Source organism: Lutra lutra, chromosome 11 (genome assembly GCF_902655055.1).
Source record: "Lutra lutra chromosome 11, mLutLut1.2, whole genome shotgun sequence".
Lineage (NCBI taxonomy): Eukaryota > Metazoa > Chordata > Mammalia > Carnivora > Mustelidae > Lutra > Lutra lutra.
The window spans coordinates 16,919,306-16,937,120 of NC_062288.1; the positions used below are offsets into that span (position 1 = coordinate 16,919,306).

The 17,815-nt window shown below is 43.5% G+C and overlaps 1 protein-coding gene across 19 annotated transcripts in view; it reads left to right on the forward strand.

Annotated features, from left to right (window-relative positions):
- The window catches only part of NRCAM (neuronal cell adhesion molecule), a 278,943-nt gene that overhangs the window by 236,883 nt on the left and 24,245 nt on the right, over nt 1-17,815 (forward strand). For 4 of the 19 annotated variants that reach the window (XM_047695028.1, XM_047695038.1, XM_047695031.1 and 1 more), the window contains 11 exons: nt 591-715; nt 1,164-1,193; nt 2,741-2,842; nt 8,580-8,777; nt 8,877-8,947; nt 10,772-10,997; nt 11,380-11,495; nt 12,858-13,062; nt 15,292-15,414; nt 16,481-16,666; nt 17,486-17,521. In XM_047695028.1, the coding sequence (XP_047550984.1) occupies nt 591-715; nt 1,164-1,193; nt 2,741-2,842; nt 8,580-8,777; nt 8,877-8,947; nt 10,772-10,997; nt 11,380-11,495; nt 12,858-13,062; nt 15,292-15,414; nt 16,481-16,666; nt 17,486-17,521 (1,418 nt within the window). The remainder of the gene's footprint in view (nt 1-590; nt 716-1,163; nt 1,194-2,740; nt 2,843-8,579; nt 8,778-8,876; nt 8,948-10,771; nt 10,998-11,379; nt 11,496-12,857; nt 13,063-15,291; nt 15,415-16,480; nt 16,667-17,485; nt 17,522-17,815) is intronic. The other 15 variants (XM_047695030.1, XM_047695040.1, XM_047695032.1 and 12 more) reach the window with 6 other exon arrangements.

A 17,815-nucleotide genomic window follows, 5' to 3' on the forward strand; every position in this document is an offset into this window, starting at 1 on the left:
CTGAGTAATTTCTCATGCCGGCTAGTGACCCCTAGAGAAATCTCCGTGGTGCTTGCCGATCTAAATCATCCTGTTGCTTGTGATAAAGTCGATAATATTCTTTGCATTCACTTTCTCCCATGAGAGATTATGCATGCGGCCAAAATGACACAAAATTTCCACAGTCAGTGATAAATTATTTTAAAATAAACACTTTGTTAGAAATGGAGCTGGATGAGTGCTGTTCAGATGTTTCTTAGCAGCAGAAGCCACAGGAAAGCCTGCTGGTGAGGGTGACTACAGCTTCCCCCACCACTCTCTCAGGGTGCCCCTCTGGTCTTCAGGGAAGATCCTAACCTTCCAAGGGCATGCTTGAAATGACTTGACATCCCTTCTAACCCAAGCTTCTAGTCCATTCTGATTGTCTTCCAGCTTTCATCATGATCGAAGTGAGACGTATTTTTTGGATTTCTGCTCTAACGAGCCACAAATGTTTGTCCTCTCTCTCTCTGTTTCGAATTCACAGAGTTTCTTTCATGCCAGGAAAGCAAGCATCCGTCACCTGTGGTCAGGTGTCCGTTTCAGCTGCTCTGAACCTGTTCTCTTGACAGGTTCACTGTGGACAAAGACCACTTGGTGGTGGCTGATGTATGGGACGACGATGGTGGGACCTACACGTGTGTGGCCAACACAACTCTCGACAACGTTTCTGCCAGCGCCGTGCTGAGCGTTGTTGGTAAGAATGCAAATGCACCCAGCACCCTGGCTGCCTTGTGTTAGGTCGGAAAGAAGACCATCCAGAGTAAATGTTTGCTTGTTATAGTTCCACAGTTTTGTAGGGAGTTAAATACCTGCATTTTTCTTCTTTGTGAGATGCCTCTGAGGCAGTCATTTCAGTGTCAATATACTATTATAGCAGCGCTGGAATAAAATGATGGCTGTGCGTAATAGTGATATTTTTTATAAGAAAATCGGGAGAAATAGCGTACTTTGATTTAAGATTGAAGGATTCCCCCAACCCCCACCACATTGTTACTACATGTTTATCAATGCCGTGTCCTACAACTAAGCTTACAGCTTGGTTTTGGAATCTTAATAACAGTCGGTCTTTGTCTTCTTGTGCTATCTTATATCTTTCCATGACTAATTTTGATTAAAATCCTTTATATTAATGTCCTTTCTAGCTCCTACTCCAACTCCAGCTCCTACTTACGGTAAACTAATATGAGTCTTCTTTCTCTGTTTTCTGTCAAACACGTTCACATGTGCAAAAAGAAAAAAAAATTCAATTCTTCTCTTTTCTCTACCACATCACTGATTGTGTTGCCTTAAGGACGAGGGCTCTGTCCAGTGTTCGGTTCTGTTGCTCATTTACCGCCATAAATCATTTCTTCATTAGAGCTCGGGAATGTTTCACTGAGTGCAGTACCACTCATTGCTAAATATTTCATGTGTTATTATAAAGTCATTTCAATTGATAAAAGTCCTCTTTGGTATAATTTCCTTGTATAGCATCGTGCTTTTTCAAAAGCTGTCCTCCTCGGTTTTCAAAATTAAAAAAAAAAAATCTCAAAGATCATTCCACAGAGTAGTTTTTAATTTTAGTCTATTAAAAGTTGTCTTGGAAACATAAACGTTTGGGGATTCCATTTTCCATAAATTAACATAGGAAAACAATGGATGTTTAGAACATGTGGCCTTTGTATTAGAGATAAACAACTCATTGCATTAAAAAAACATAAATCACTAAAGGAGGGCACTTCCAGGTTGTGTGATTTTTCTGAGCCTGGAAAATAAATCAGAAATTATTTCCAGAACTCTTTTTGACTAAAGAACCCTCATCTTTATTCAGCTTGTAAGTACAAAAATTAAAATTAATTTTATGGCATAAAACTCAGCTGGATTTTACATGGCATCATTCGTCAGGGTATAGAAGAGCTGTCCCTTGGTAGGCATTTACTCTTTCTTTACTGATAGGGAAGAAGTGCCCGTATTTTCATATGGGCTCTGGTTCCCTAAGAGCCACAATCACTCCCAAGAGCAAGGTCAGGAAAGAGCCCAGAGGGAAATGTTAATTCTCTGGATCTCAGACGTTCCATTAGAAGAGGCAGACATGCTCCTGGGACACCTTTGTCCCAATAGGTGTCTGTCCCCTAGTGTCCTCTGAGAATAAACACGCCATGTCCCCATGTGCCCTTCCGACTGTTGTACTGAGCATCTGCATGAGGTGTGCATGCTGAGGGATACTCAGTCTTAGAATGCGCCCAAAAATAGAAATGTTCTCCAGGAGCTCCAAAATCTGTAATTGCACGCATTTCAGAAAGAATGAAGTCTTCTTGAGCAGTACATTATATTTGCCTGTATCGGTCTTCTGGCATTTGCTATTCTCTGTCTCCCATTTATTAGAAATAAAGCTTCAGTATTATTTCTTCTGTCTGCGCTCCTTCATGTCTATGAGAAGACACATTGAGGGTGCTGGTGAACCACGCGTGCCCACCTCACTGGTTTTGGTCACAAGGGATTTGGTTTCATTTGAAAAAGGAACAAGCAGAACTCATTGATGGTTTGTCTTGGGTGTGCTCATGTGTCCCCAGCAACCTCAGTGTCTCCCGTTTCATTTCAGATGCATGCTCATTGCCCATTAAAAGTGTGCTGTGTCTTTAAGATGCTCCCCCCCAACCCCCCCACCCTTGTGAAGAGTATCATTAGGAAGTATCATAAGGATGGATGTTTAACTGTGGTGTGTGTGTTCCATCTACAGATGTCCCAAATCCTCCCTTTGATTTAGAATTGACAGATCAACTCGACAAAAGTGTTCAGCTGTCATGGACGCCAGGCAACGACAACAACAGCCCTATCACAAGTACGTCATAGCCTTGTCTTGGTCACTGATAAATTTCAGGACCATTTCCAAAGCACTTTATCCCATGAAATTGAAAGTCCTTACAGAGAGATTTTCTGGCATTCTCTGTTTCATTACTAGCAGAACAAAAACGTTGATCTATGCAGTCTTCTCTTCGGAGCCTGAGTTATTCCCAGTTACAGCCTCTGGGATAGGACACCACTTAGTTGCCAAAGATGTTAACTAAGCAAATACACTTGCATTTTCTGTATGCGATCGGTCAGAATCACCTTAAATCTCCACCATAGTTGGATGACTCATTGTGAGCTATTCATTTTGCCCATTAATGCGGGAGGAACTGGCACCGTTCTGCCAGCGTGTATGTCAGGAAACTGAGATTTGGTGACTAAAGTGATTTTGCGGACCCACAATTGGTCACAGAGGTGGATATGGAGAGTAGGTATGTTACCTTCCAAAGTGGGCCTCTTTCCTCCCATCAGCCCCTGTGAAAAGAGGCACATTCCACAGTTTCCGCTCCTGGCCATCAGGATGCTAGCCTAGGGAACAGAGTCAGGGGAGGGGCGCCACTGTAAGGATGCTGGAAGAGCTCCATATAATTAGACTCCCCAGGTGCTTAGGTGTTTGAAAACTGAAAAGCTACTTGAGAGAGTATCACATGCCTGTAATATATTATGAGCTCATTCCTGTGCTGCAGGGAAGCTACGTTCCTTTCTGACGAGTACCTCAGATTACTCCAAAGTGATATGTGTGTTCGTTTTTTGCACCCACAGGCTAAGCGGAATACTTCCACTGAAATTCAACAAAAACCTCCTCTCCATCTTGTGTTATTAAGAGGTGTTCTTTCCTCAACAGCGTTTTCAGTCCTTGATCAGAACCCTCATTCATTTGTGCTGAATCTTCCAGTCAATTCAATATAATAGCCAGATTTAGCTGGTTAGGATGTGTCGAGACTCTTTGTACCTATACTAAAATGATACTATTAGATTGCAAAGCATTTCTACTCATTCATTCATTCATTCAACAGATATTTACGGAATGCCTATTATGTAGCAGGCATTGTTCTAAAACAAAACAGTCAAAACTCTCTGCCCATATGGAGCTTATATTTGAGCTGAGGCCACAAATAAAATAAAATTAATAATAATATATTATGCTGTTGCCTATAACATCAGTGTATGTGGGTACATATGTAAAACGCTGTACACATTGTAAATGCATATGTATGTATAGAACACACACACACTGCTCAAATCTCCCTTCAGAAGAGAACCCTCCACAAGGAGTGCTCACAGCAGGCTCCTTCTGCGGCACCTTTCAGAAGGATCTGCTCAGTGTGCACATGAGACCATGCTCTTCCTGAGCTCCTGCAGCTACCAAGGGCTGGAGTTTAAGCTGGGCAGGCCTTGGAGGCCATTGTCAGGGTTGGAAGTCACTGGAGGGATTTAAATAGAGGAGTCATTAATGGATCACTCTGGCTATTCTATTGAAAATGGTCTAGGGCGCCTGGCTGGCACAGGCAGTTGAGTGTCAGACTCTTGGTTTCGGTTCAGGTCATGATCTCAGGGTTGTGAGATCGAGCCCCAAGTCGGGCTCTGCGCTGAGTGCAGAGTCTGCTTGAGATTCTCTCTCCCCCTCCCCTTCCCCCTCCTGCTCATGCGCACTGTCTCTCTCCTAAATAAGTAAGTAAATGTTTAAAAAAAAAAACAAAAACGAAAATAGTCTCTAGAAGAACAAGAGGGGAACAGGGAGACTGGGTAGGACCACAGTTCTCTGTGAAGTATCTTAGCAAACTCACAAGGGTGAGTTTGGACATGTTTACAGTTTTTGTTGTTGTTGTTGTTGTTGTTGTTGTTGTTGTTTTTTGGTCTCTATTTTTTTTGTTTGTTTGTTTTTAATTTTTTATTTTTTCAGCATAACAGTATTCATTATTTTTGCACCACACCCAGTGCTCCATGCAATCCGTGCCCTCTACAATACCCACCACCTGGTGCCCCCAACCTCCCACCCCCCACCCCTTCAAAATTCTCAGATCGTTTTTCAGAGTCCATAGTCTCTCATGGTTCACCTCCCCTTCCAATTTCCCTCAACTCCCTTCTCCTCTCCATCTCCCCTTGTCCTCCATGCTATTTGTTATGCTCCACAAATAAGTGAAACCATATGATAATTGACTCTCTCTGCTTGACTTATTTCACTCAGCATCATCTCTTCCAGTCCCGTCCATGTTGCTACAAAACTTGGGTATTCATCCTTTCTTTTTTTCTTTTTTTTTTTTTTTTTTTTACAGCTTTATAAACATATATTTTTATCCCCAGGGGTACAGGTCTGCGAATCGCCAGGTTTACACACTTCACAGCACTCACCATAGCACATACCCTCCCCAATATCCATAACCCCACCCCCCTCTCCCAACCCCCTCCCCCCATCAACCCTCAGTTTGTTTTGTGAGATTAAGAGTCACTTATGGTTTGTCTCCCTCCCAATCCCATCTTGTTTCATTTACTCTTCTCCTACCCCCTCAACCCCCCATGTTGCATCTCCTCTCCCTCATATCAGGGAGATCATATGATAGTTGTCTTTCTCCGATTGACTTATTTCGCTAAGCATGGTACCCTCTAGTTCCATCCACGTCGTCGCAAATGGCAAGATTTCATTTCTTTTGATGGCTGCATAGTATTCCATTGTGTATATATACCACATCTTCTTTATCCATTCGTCTGTAGATGGACATCTAGGTTCTTTCCATAGTTTGGCTATTGTAGACATTGCTGCTATAAACATTCGGGTGCACGTGCCCCTTCGGATCACTACGTTTGTATCTTTAGGGTAAATACCCAGCAGTGCAATTGCAGGGTCATAGGGTAGTTCTATTTTCAACATTTTGAGGAACCTCCATGCTGTTTTCCAGAGTGGTTGCACCAGCTTGCATTCCCACCAACAGTGTAGGAGGGTTCCCCTTTCTCCGCATCCTCGCCAGCATCTGTCATTTCCTGACTTGTTAATTTTAGCCATTCTGACTGGTGTGAGGTGATATCTCATGGTGGTTTTGATTTGTATTTCCCTGATGCCGAGTGATATGGAGCACTTTTTCATGTGTCTGTTGGCCATCTGGATGTCTCCTTTGCAGAAATGTCTGTTCATGTCCTCTGCCCATTTCTTGATTGGATTATTTGTTCTTTGGGTGTTGAGTTTGCTAAGTTCTTTATAGATTTTGGACACTAGCCCTTTATCGGATATGTCATTTGCAAATATCTTCTCTCATTCTGTCAGTTGTCTTTTGGTTTTGTTCACTGTTTCCTTTGCTGTGCAAAAGCTTTTGATCTTGATAAAATCCCAATAGTTCATTTTTTCCCCTGCTTCCCTTGCCTTTGGTGATGTTCCTAGGAAGATGTTGCTGCGGCTGAGGTCGAAGAGGTTGCTGCCTGTGTTCTCCTCGAGGATTTTGATGGATTCCTTTCTCACATTGAGATCCTTCATCCATTTTGAGTCTATTTTCGTGTGTGGTGTAAGGAAATGATCCAATTTCATTTTTCTGCATGTGGCTGTCCAATTTTCCCAACACCATTTATTGAAGAGGCTGTCTTTTTTCCATTGGACATTCTTTCCTGCTTTGTCGAAGATGAGTTGACCATAGAGTTGAGGGTCCATTTCTGGGCTCTCTATTCTGTTCCATTGATCTATGTGTCTGTTTTTGTGCCAGTCATGTTTACAGTTTTTGACTTTTAAATGCTGATGTTTAAAAAACAGTCACCTCTGCCAGACGCCACATGAAATACAAGCTCGAGGCAATTTTCCGCTCCCACATGCTCTTGTGGTACTGTATGGAGATGATGCCATTCCTCCAAAGCCTTTGCTATGGTAAAAAGCAAGGACCACGTGAAAATCAGTGTGTGACAGGGAGTGGGGAACGTGGTGTCCAATCTCTTCATGAGGTTCGAGAAGCCGTGCAGTGCCAAAGAGGTCGTAAGTTGTGAAGCATGAGTATTTATTAAGTTGTATGGACCTAACTACTTACATGGAAATGTTAGATATTTCTTTTGGCCTAAGGGAACCATGAAGAAAATTACTGAGACACTGAGAAAATCTGGGAACTCATGAATTGGGAGGCTTTGCAGTGATTCACACGAGAGACAGAGAACAGTGGCTTGGCATAGGGTCGACAGGGACGGAGGTACCTCGCTCGCCTGTGGTCAGATTTTGTGTGTTCTAAAGGTACAGCCAACAAAACTCCAGAGAGTATGAATCAAAGTGGGGCTCCAAGACGGGACTCGAGCTACTTAGCTTTGAAGCACTGCAACACAGAGTATTCTACTTTGTCTTTGTGTCTGTAATTCACATCACCGCCCATGGGCACGTTATAGGCAATTAGTAAATATCTAAATACCTAAATATCTAAATACCTGGTTTTTTTAACCAGGGTAAAACAGGTACATGCCACAAATTTTTAGTAGATGCAAAAGGCATGCCCTGAAAAGTCTTCCTCCCACCTCTCACTCCCATTTTCTCCAAGACCCCAGTGCTGTCAGTGTGTATACTCTGGGATGAGTACATGTATATTCAAGTGTACAGATAGGTGTGTATGTTACAGTCCATCTTTGTCCTCTTACCCAAGTGTTCTACACTGTTCTATACCCTACTTGGTTACACTGAACAATGAAGCTCAGAAATCTTTCCATTTCAGAGGCATATGGGGGAGCCCCCTTCAGTTTTTACAGCTGCAGGATATCCCACTGTGTGGATACACCATAATTTATGTGATCAGTGTTCTGGTGATGAACACTTACGTGGCTGGCAATTAGCTTGTTTCAGCTGCAAACAGTGCTGTAACGTGCATCTTCCTCCTGTGACTCTGAGTGTATGCATGAGCACATGTATTGGAAATACATTGGTAAGAGTATCGTTCCTCAGTCAAAGGCTATCTGATTTGACTATCGTGAGATGTTCTAAATTGTCCTCTATAGAAGTTGTATCGATTTACGCTTCCCAGAAAGAAAGTAGGAGAATGCTTGTTTCTCTGTGTAATAGTCAACAAGGTATGTTAAACTTTTGATTGCTGCCAGTCTGTTTAATGAAAGTAGTATCTCACGGTCTTTAATTTCTCCTGTTATTAAAAAACACAATAAACAAACAAACAAAAAATCCTGACCATGTTTTCATATATTGAAACTTTCCTAAGGATCTGGAGACCACATCTAAATAGAATTTTAGCAATGAATTTTGGGACACTGAAAAAATTAAAATAAAATGAAATTCAAAAAAATAAAAAATAAAAAAAATTAAAATAGAGTTTTAAGTAACTCAACTCAGCATTCCAGAGATAGAATACTAAATAATACAGGCATGCTTAAATACTGAGGATACTGATGGAACTCTTTTTTTTTTTTAAGATTTTATTTATTTATTTGACAGAGGGAGATCACAAGTAGGCAGAGAGACAGGCAGAGAGAAAGAGGAGGAAGCAGGCTCCACGCTAAGCAGAGAGCCCGACACGGGGTTCGATCCCAGGACACTGAGATCATGACCTGAGCCAAAGGCAGAGGCTTAACCCACTGAGCCACCCAGGCACCCCGATAGATACTGATAGAACTCTTAAATCAAAATGCTCTTATAGAATTTTTCTTAAAGATGAAATATCTCATGTTTGGCCACTCCTGTTAGATCGTTGTGTTTGGTATCCTCGAACCTGCCCTCAGTGGCTGACCTCACTGTCTTGGTTTGTGTGTGTGTGTGTCGTGGCCAGAATTCATCATCGAATATGAAGATGCAATGCACGAGGCGGGGCTGTGGCACCACCAAACCGAGGTTTCTGGAATGCAGACCACAGCCCAGCTGAAGCTGTCGCCTTACGTGAACTACTCCTTCCGAGTGATGGCCGTGAACAGCCTCGGGAGGAGCCTGCCCAGTGAGGCATCTGAACAGTATCTGACTAAAGCCGCAGGTAAAGCGGGGCTTCTGTGACAGGAAATGAAATAGAGACATTTTCCACTGTTTAGAGAAAAGACCGAAACTTACACACATGTGGCTGCTTAACTTCCAGAACCTGATACAAATCCCACAGCTGTGGAAGGACTAGGATCTGAGCCTGATAATTTGGTGATCACCTGGAAGGTGAGCTCAGCATGAAGCCTTCAGCTTTCCTCAGCTTACCTTAGAGTCGGTGGGAGGGGCTGTTTTTAAACACTGTGTGTATTGGGGCATCTGGATGGCTCAGTCAGTGAAGCGTCTGACTCTTGATTTCGGCTCAAGTCATGGTTTCAAGGACATGATCAAGCCCTGCATTGGGGGCTGCTTGGGGATTCTCCCTCTCCCTCTGTCCTCCATCCCTGCCCCCCCCAACACTTGCATGCTCGCTCTCTCGCTCTCTCTTTCCAAACAAACAATGTCTGTATTAAAATCCCATTTCATCCATTTTGGGGAAAAATATACATTACATATCTTTCTTTAAGAGACCTTATTTTGTTGCAGTTAAAAGCTTGATGCTTGGAGCTCGAATGAGTGCAAATCCCAGCTTTGCCACTTACTGTATGACTTTTAAGTCAGTTGCTTAATACCAACATTATGTATCCATATGATGGGACTAGTCATAGAACCAATGTCACACAATTAAAGGAATTAATGCATATAAGGCCCTTAGAACAGTACCTAGCACATATATTAAAAAACGCTAGCTGGTATTATCATCATCTTAGAGAACCTTCTAGAAGACATGTACCAAGTTATTCCAAGTAGTCAACTTCTTTTGCTGCTTCTGCTTCTCTCTCTCTCTTCTCCTTTTTCTGGTTTATCTGTATTTTCTGGATTTGGAAAATTAACATATATTCACTTTTGCAATTTTAAAACTTATTTTAAGAAACCTATGCATGCACATTTATATGCATACCTACTTGTACACGTTTAGATACATACAGATGTGTAAAACAGGATAGACTGACAAACCAACTTTTTTTAAGATTTTATTTTTAAGTAATCTCTACTAGACCCACTGTGGGGCTCGAATCCACAACCCTGAGATCAAAAGTAGCAAAGTAGCACGCTCCTCCAACTTATTATTGGACATCCTGACAAGCAAACTGACAAGCCAACTTATTATTTTTTTTTTTTTTAAAGATTGTATTTATTTATTTATTTGACAGACAGAGATCACAAGTAGGCAGAGAGGCAGGCAGAGAGAGAGGAGGAAGCAGGCTCCCCGCAGAGCAGAGAGCCCGATGCGGGGCTCGATCCCAGGACCCCGGGACCATGACCCGAGCCGAAGGCAGAGGCTTTAACCCACTGAGCCACCCAGGCGCCATTATTTTTTTAAATAAAGAAAGAAGCAGGGGCGCCTAGGTGCTCAGTGGGTTAAAGCCTCTGCCTTTGGCTCAGGTCACGATCTCAGGGTCCTGGGATCGAGCCCCGCATCGGGTTCTCTGCTCAGCGGGGAGCCTGCTTCCCTTCCTCTCTGTCTGGCTGCCTCTCTCCCTGCTTGTGATCTCTGTCTGTCAAATAAATAAATAAAATCTTTAAAAAAAAAAAAAAAGAAAGAAAGAAAGAAAGAAGCAGTTCACAAGTTTCTGGCTCTGAGCAAAATAGACAATGATGTACTGTCACACAAACAGAAATGTATAAAGGAAACTATGTAACTGAAATGCTTTAAGTCACCCACCCTTGACTGTGGGGCCCGAGTTTGAGAGGCTTATGTGGTATTTACAACTTCAAGATAGAAATTAACAACCTTTGAAATGTTGATCCCAAACAAGCTTTGAATCTCATCACTAATGGAAAAAAAAAAAAAAAAAAGATAAAAGGTCCCTGGAGGACATTGTTAATAGCTGGCATTTTAGCATTTCAGTGCTCACTTTCCTTAAGTCTGGGAACTGAATTTGGTGTTCCAGGAAAAGGTTGCTCAGTCTATCTGTTTTATAAGCTCTGATTATTTGGCTTCTCTTCTAGCCCTTGAATGGTTTCGAATCTAATGGGCCAGGCCTTCAGTACAAAGTGAGCTGGCGCCAGAAAGATGGCGACGATGAGTGGACATCTGTGGTGGTGGCAAATGTATCCAAATACATTGTCTCGGGCACACCAACCTTCGTTCCGTACCTGATAAAGGTGCAGGCTCTGAATGACGTGGGCTTTGCTCCGGAGCCAGCCGTAGTCATGGGGCATTCTGGAGAAGATCGTAAGTGTTTGATCTTGTTTCACGGATACTTTCGTTGATACCAGTGAAACAGACTTACCAAGATGCAAGCCAAGGCCATTTCTAGAGGGTGCTTAGATTAGGAGGGACACAGGCAGCCGTTATTTTGCTCAACGTTCTGGCATGCAGACAGCCTGCTATGTAAAACAAAATAGGTTCAGAATGCCGAGTGTCGATAATTTTGAAAAAGATTCATAATTCTCACCAAGTCAGATGAGCAGATACCAAAAAAAATCTACTCTTGATCCTTGGTAGTCCATAGAATAAAGCTGAGTCATACTTTAAGCCAAAATTGTTAGTGGCATTTTTGCATGAAATTCAAAATAACGTTGATACTTCTGCACCCTTTCCTGTTTTTCCCTAGTCCCAATGGTGGCTCCCGGAAATGTGCGTGTCAACGTGGTGAACAGTACCTTAGCTGAGGTCCACTGGGACCCCGTACCTCTGAAAAGTATCCGAGGACACCTGCAAGGCTATCGGGCAAGTGAAGCGAGCTTTTTCTGCATTCTTTCTGTAGGAACAGGCCCTCAGCAAATGCTGGATGCACTTCTCTTGGTCATAGGCCTTGAAAATTCATCTGGCTTATTACCTTGGACCAGCCAGGTCTCAAGAACCCCAGCCAGAGCAGAGGCAAAACCTCTCTGCATCCAAGTGGGGGCAAAAAAAACCCTGTTTTCTCCCTTTTTCCCACAGGTGACCTAAAATTCTTCCAACTAAACAATAACAGAGGCACAAAATGGGGAAAACTAGTGTTTAAGAAATGAAAATACAACCAAATGCTTGTAGCTTTAAAGCAATACTGACCACATGTGTTAAACACACAAAATTGTTCAGAAAATAATAGGCATTTTTAAAAATCATACAGATTATACATCAAACTCATATAGTCCCAAAAGGGTCATTCTTATGACCATCACTCATCTTTGTTCTTGGGAAGCCCAGAAAGACTAATGCGTAGAGATTTGGGCCCAGGAGCTGGTTTTGCACCCAGGAAGAAAGTCACAGCTTGATTCATTAACACTGACCCCTAGAGATCACTTTAGGCACTGCATCATAGTCCACGTTCGGTTTTTTTCTCTAACATTGCTGGATTGTTGACTTCTCTTTAAAATTCTAAGAAGAATTTAAGAGGACTTATTAAGCAGCAGTTCTGGATTTTTAGCCAATGTTAATCAACTCTTCGCTTACCCATCTTTCCAAAACCTGTGCCTGCCATTTAATACCAAAAAAAAAAAAAAATGTATTTTTGACAAAGTGATGCCATTTGGCTTAGTGAGAAAGCCCTAGACTTGGAGTGGAGGATCCACCGCAGCTTTGGAGTCCAGTGGCTGGGGGCAAGGCACTCAGCGGTCCCGGGGTTCATCTGTGCTAAAGGCATAATAATAGTAAAAGCTTCACCGTGGCTTTTAGGATTAAATTAAATGATCTATTGCACGTGACACTGTATTAGCTCTGGAAAAGTATGTAAATACTGGCCAGTAATTTTGTTTTTAGAATATTTGATACAAGTAAAACGCTTCAATCCTTCCATCATCTTCCCTTCCCTTATGTTCTAGAGAGATCTGTGTGGATGTCATCCTGTTCCATTTATTTCCCTCACACTCCTCCAACCCAGTGGTCTACAGCCCAGCTACCTCACGTGTTCTCAGTCCCATTTTCTTCAGTAGGTTTGGGTTTCTACTGTCTCACCTCATAATCAGAATCTCTCAGTTTTGCCAGGAATTTTCTTCTAACACGCACCAAGGACCTTTCCTAGGGCACAGCATAAGACTTGAATTTCGTGAGTGGGAAGAATCTCGTTTGTTCCCTTATCCATGCTGACATTTGCCCCTGCTCTTTCAGATTTACTACTGGAAGGCACAGAGTTCGTCTAAGAGAAACAGACGCCATCTTGAGAAAAAGATCCTCACTTTCCAGGGAAGCAAGACTCACGGCATGCTGCCTGGCCTGGAACCCTTCAGCCACTACACGCTGAATGTCCGTGTGGTCAATGGGAAAGGGGAGGGCCCGGCCAGCCCTGACAGAGTCTTTAATACTCCAGAAGGAGGTAGGCGGCAGACGTGACTCTGAGATCCTAGGACATTCAGCGCCTCCTGAGAGGCTTTGCCTGACAGAAGGGGCCCCACAAAGGTGTAGGTCAGCCCATCTGTGGCCGGAGGGTACGTGGGAGGCTTCACAAAACAAAATGCTGCCCCGAGCTCCCCTCTCCTGACTTAAGTTTTTCTACACACTTAGTCAGATGGCCCCAAACCTTGCTACTTCGATGTTTATTTGGGTCATTAACTTTCTGACCTGAAGAGAGTTCTGCAACTTCTCTAAGCCTCGTGTTCCTTCATCTGAAAAGCATGAGCACTGATGTGCTAACCTAAGAAAAACACTGGGAAGACAAATAATCCTGTCAGTCGTAGCTTTCTTTCCCGGTGCACCTTCATCATTGCTGCTGAAGTTGAGCCAAGGTAGCAGGTTGGAAGTCTTGACAAAATGGGTTGGGAAGAGAAGGAAAAGTTTTGCAAGAAGGGGCCATTGCAAGGGGAGGGGGAGGGAGGATCAAATATCCATCGATACAGGGGTGGGGCACGAGGAGTTTGGGCACAGGGACTCGGGAGCCTAGCAGATGAGGGAGAGAGGGACAGCGGAGTAGGAAAGGTAAGGATTCACCCATTTGAATTTTGCTTCAAGCTCATAATTTAAAATGAGCCAAATAACTTCTGTGGATTCCTTAGGTCTTTTTGATACAAGTAGTTCACAGCAAAATGGGTCCTGGCTCCTTTAAAGGGCTCGTGATGTTGGCACCTGACCAAAATTCTCTGAGGGTCATCCTGCATCCCAGCTCCCGTCCTATGACAATTGCTTGTCCTTGGGCCACTGCTCCTTCAGAGGTTAAAGACCTCTTCCTCTCGAGGCTTTCTTAGTGAGACCTCACACGGCTCCTTGAGATGGTTCAGGGAAGGTGTCATGGTAGAGATGACCAGTGAGTTAAAGGATAAAGAAGAGAGGAGGTAGTGTGCCCACCAGTCACAGTGGTACAAAGCAGCATAGCTCCTTCAGGGAACTGGAAGTTGTGCAACCAGGAACAGTGAGGAAAGAGAGGAAGGTCAGCGAAGGAGGACCCATACCATGGATGGACTTACATGCTATGGACATTAACCTGTAAGCTGGAGGCTCTTCCCCTGAAGACTGTAGTCTCCTGGGGGGGTCAATGGGTTTAAGGAGCTCCACAAACTCCCAACTTTATATACAGTATGTGTTTATTTCTCTGGAGAGGGGTTTTGGCTGTCATCAGATTCTGAGATGAGGGGCTTGGGGAAGCGGAGAACTATGTGCCAGGACTCTTCTAGGCCCAGGCAAAGGCCACCAAGGTCCCGAAGTGGGGAAGTGGTAGAGAAGACAGTAAGGAATGGATGTGGTTGAGACATATGAGGTAGAACTGACAGGATGTAGTTTCCTGGAGATGGAGGAAATGAGGCAGAGGGGGAAGTTTGGGTTGACTCCTTGGTTTCTGGCTAAAGTGATGGGAGAGGCAGGGGTGCCATTAAGGGACCTAGGGAATATGGTGGGTGCATAGAGGAGCGTGAAGGAGAGCTGCCTCCATCCATCGTCCTCATGAGGAAGTGGATAAAAGAAGACCGGGCACGTGTCCTCTGGTCATCTGCCAGCCTTTGCCATAGAGAACCTGACACCCTACGGGTCGTCCCCAGAGCCGGTGGGGATGGGGAGCAGTCTGCCAGCGCCAGTCTTTTGTCCATCGCCACGCGATTCTGGGCGTCTGTCAGCTCTCCGGATAAGAACCACTCTGCACCTGGGCAGGCTGGCTCACACCCAGAGCCCAGCAGGCAGGGTGTTCTGGCTGTTTGGAGACACCTGGTTTGTCGGAGAAAACAGTTCTTAATAGCCCAGAACACAGCTGTGTCTACTCAAAGGTCTGGTTAGAATAGATTCATTTAGTCACCAGTTGGCTTTTATTAAGACAGCATTCACGAAACAAGTACCATCTCCTTTAAAAATACCGGTTTGGATCCATCTAAAGGCAAAGTCTTTATGTATTTTGGAGGATGACTTGAATGAGTCTGAATGGAAATGATGAGGAAAAAGAGGGAGAGAATAGCCGGATGGGTTCTCGCCGTGGGTTTCTGGTAGTGCAGTGTTGGCTGAATCGGGAGCGAGAGTGAGTTACAGAAAAGCTCAGTGACTGAGGCGAACGTGTTACAGCGTGTCCCCTGAATACACTTTGAAACATCCAAAAACCCTTTTGTTGACTCTGTGTTCTCACTCTAAGTTCCCAGTGCTCCGTCCTCTTTGAAGATTGTTAACCCAACACTAGACTCCCTCACTCTGGAATGGGACCCACCGAGCCGCCCGAATGGCATTTTGACTGAATACACCTTAAAATATCAGCCAAGTAAGTTATTGGGAGAAGGAAAGGGAGGAATATGGCTTCAAAAGGAAAAAACTTAGCTGTTTTCTTAAAAGACAAACTGGTTATTTCTTTAGCATTGTAGAATATACGCATATACCTTCTCGTGATGTTTCTAGAAGGAACTTCACATCAGGTTTTCTAAAGACATACATGCTATTGAAAATCAAGCAGCTGTAGAATCCTACAGACCTTTGAGCGTGGGGTGGATGCTATTGTTAGATTAGGTAGGCATTAGTTATCTGTAACTGGAAAATGGTAGAAAGAAAGGGAGGGATAGAGGGAAGGAAGGAAGGAAAGGAAGGGGTTCCTTTGGCACAAGGCCTCTGAGGACAAGTTTGGGATTATCAGTACCTGACACCACCGGCCAAAACACAGAGAAAAGAAATGCTATTGGAATTCAGCCGTGGGGCACCTGGGTGGCTCAGTGGGTTAAGCCGCTGCCTTCGGCTCAGGTCATGATCTCAGGGTCCTGGGATCGAGCCCCGCATCGGGCTCTCTGCTCAGCATGGAGCCTGCTTCCTCCTCTCTCTCTGCCTGCCTCTCTGCCTACTTGTGATCTCTCTCTGTCAAATAAATAAATAAAATCTTTAAAAAAAAAAAAATGAAAAAGGAATTCAGCCGTAAAATTCCCCTCGCTTATAAACGGGTGGGGAATCTATTTCCACCTGTTTGCGATCGTGTCGAAGTTGTAAACGGCTAATGACAGTTACGTTAGGCAAGGAGTGAAGAGGATTATACAGGGAATGTAATCCAAGTTCGACATTTTTGCTTGACGCATTCATTTATAATAGTATTCCTATAGAAGGGGCACCTGGGTGGCTCAGTGGGTTAAGCTGCTGCTTTCAGCTCAGGTCGTGATCTCAGGGTCCTGGGATGGAGTCCCTCACCGGGCTCTCTGCTCAGCGGGGAGCCTGCTTCCTCCTCTCTCTCTCTCTCTCTCTGCCTGCCTCTCTCCCTACTTGTGATCTCCATCAAAAAAATTTTTTAAAAATAGTATTCCTATAGCAATTAATAAGGGATGCACTTCTCTTTTACTTCTTGTTGCCAGTTAACAGCACCCACGAGTTGGGACCGCTGGTGGATCTGAAAATTCCTGCCAACAAGACGCGCTGGACTTTAAAAAATTTAAATTTCAGCACGCGGTATAAGTTTTATTTCTATGCACAAACAGCAGCAGGATCAGGAAGTCAAATAACAGAGGAGGCAGTGACAAACGTGGATGAAGGTAAGATGGGTATGTATAAAATTCACGTAACTCTAAGTGTCACGAGACCCGAGTCCTTCCCCCGAGTGTATGTCTTCTCTTTCCTTCTTCCCATGGAAGATCCATCTTACCCAACGGATGCAAACACTTGTTTGTATACTCCCATCCTGACATCAATAGAGTCAAGCACATGCACACATCCACGCACATCCACATGCAAATAAATAGATGTCATTCTGGTTCCGGTCTTAGGTCACCAGAAGATAGTATGCTAGGCTACACACTGGCTGAGGGTTTCTAGCGAGGAATACAAAACCGTTACAAAATAGTGCATTTACTTTGTGTTTGAGCACGGGACTTTGTATTTTGGTATGCCGTCTGGTACTGGGAAAGCAAAATAATCCCATCAGAGTACCAAGAAAAGGAATTAATACTTCCTTTTCAACTTGAAAAAAAATTATTTTGAAAAGAATTTCGGTTCAGTGAAAATGTCCAAAAATGTTATAGAAGATTTTCTGATTTTGCATGTCACCAAATCGTAGAATTACTTGAGGGTTATGTGTTTGATTATCTTCCCTAGCATGAGGACATTTCTACCCAAAAATAGGTTTGACATACCCTAAGCCTTGTTCCATAAGAGGAAAATATGAATAATGCACCTTAAGGCATGTGTGGATTTGGTTGCTGTCTAAGCTTGGGGACACCAGCGTATCTTGGTCCCCGTACCTGACCCTTCATTCTTCTTGCATGCTTTGGCATTTTAATAAGTGTTTTTATATCGCTTTACATGCTCATGGGTGTGTTACATCTAACTATATAGTGTCCTATTTCTGTTTCCCTTCATTAAAGCTGGTATTCCTCCACCTGATGTAGGTGCAGGCAAAGGTAAAATCATTCATCTGCATGACTTTATACATGTGTGAAATTTGCAATGTTAAACATGGCGAAGTGCAGCATGGGTTAAAAAAAAGATACAAAATGAGCTTTCAAACACCAAACGGAAGGGAAGATTTTGGTAGATCTTGGCTCAAAAATTCAAGTCTAGTCTTTTCCACAAGGAGAAAGCCACACACTGAATTCTGCTAACCCTTCTTCACAAGACCCAGCCCCGGTGCAGACCCTCATCTTCACTTTTAATGACAGGATTAGGGCTGGATCAGACAGGACCCAAACTGTGGA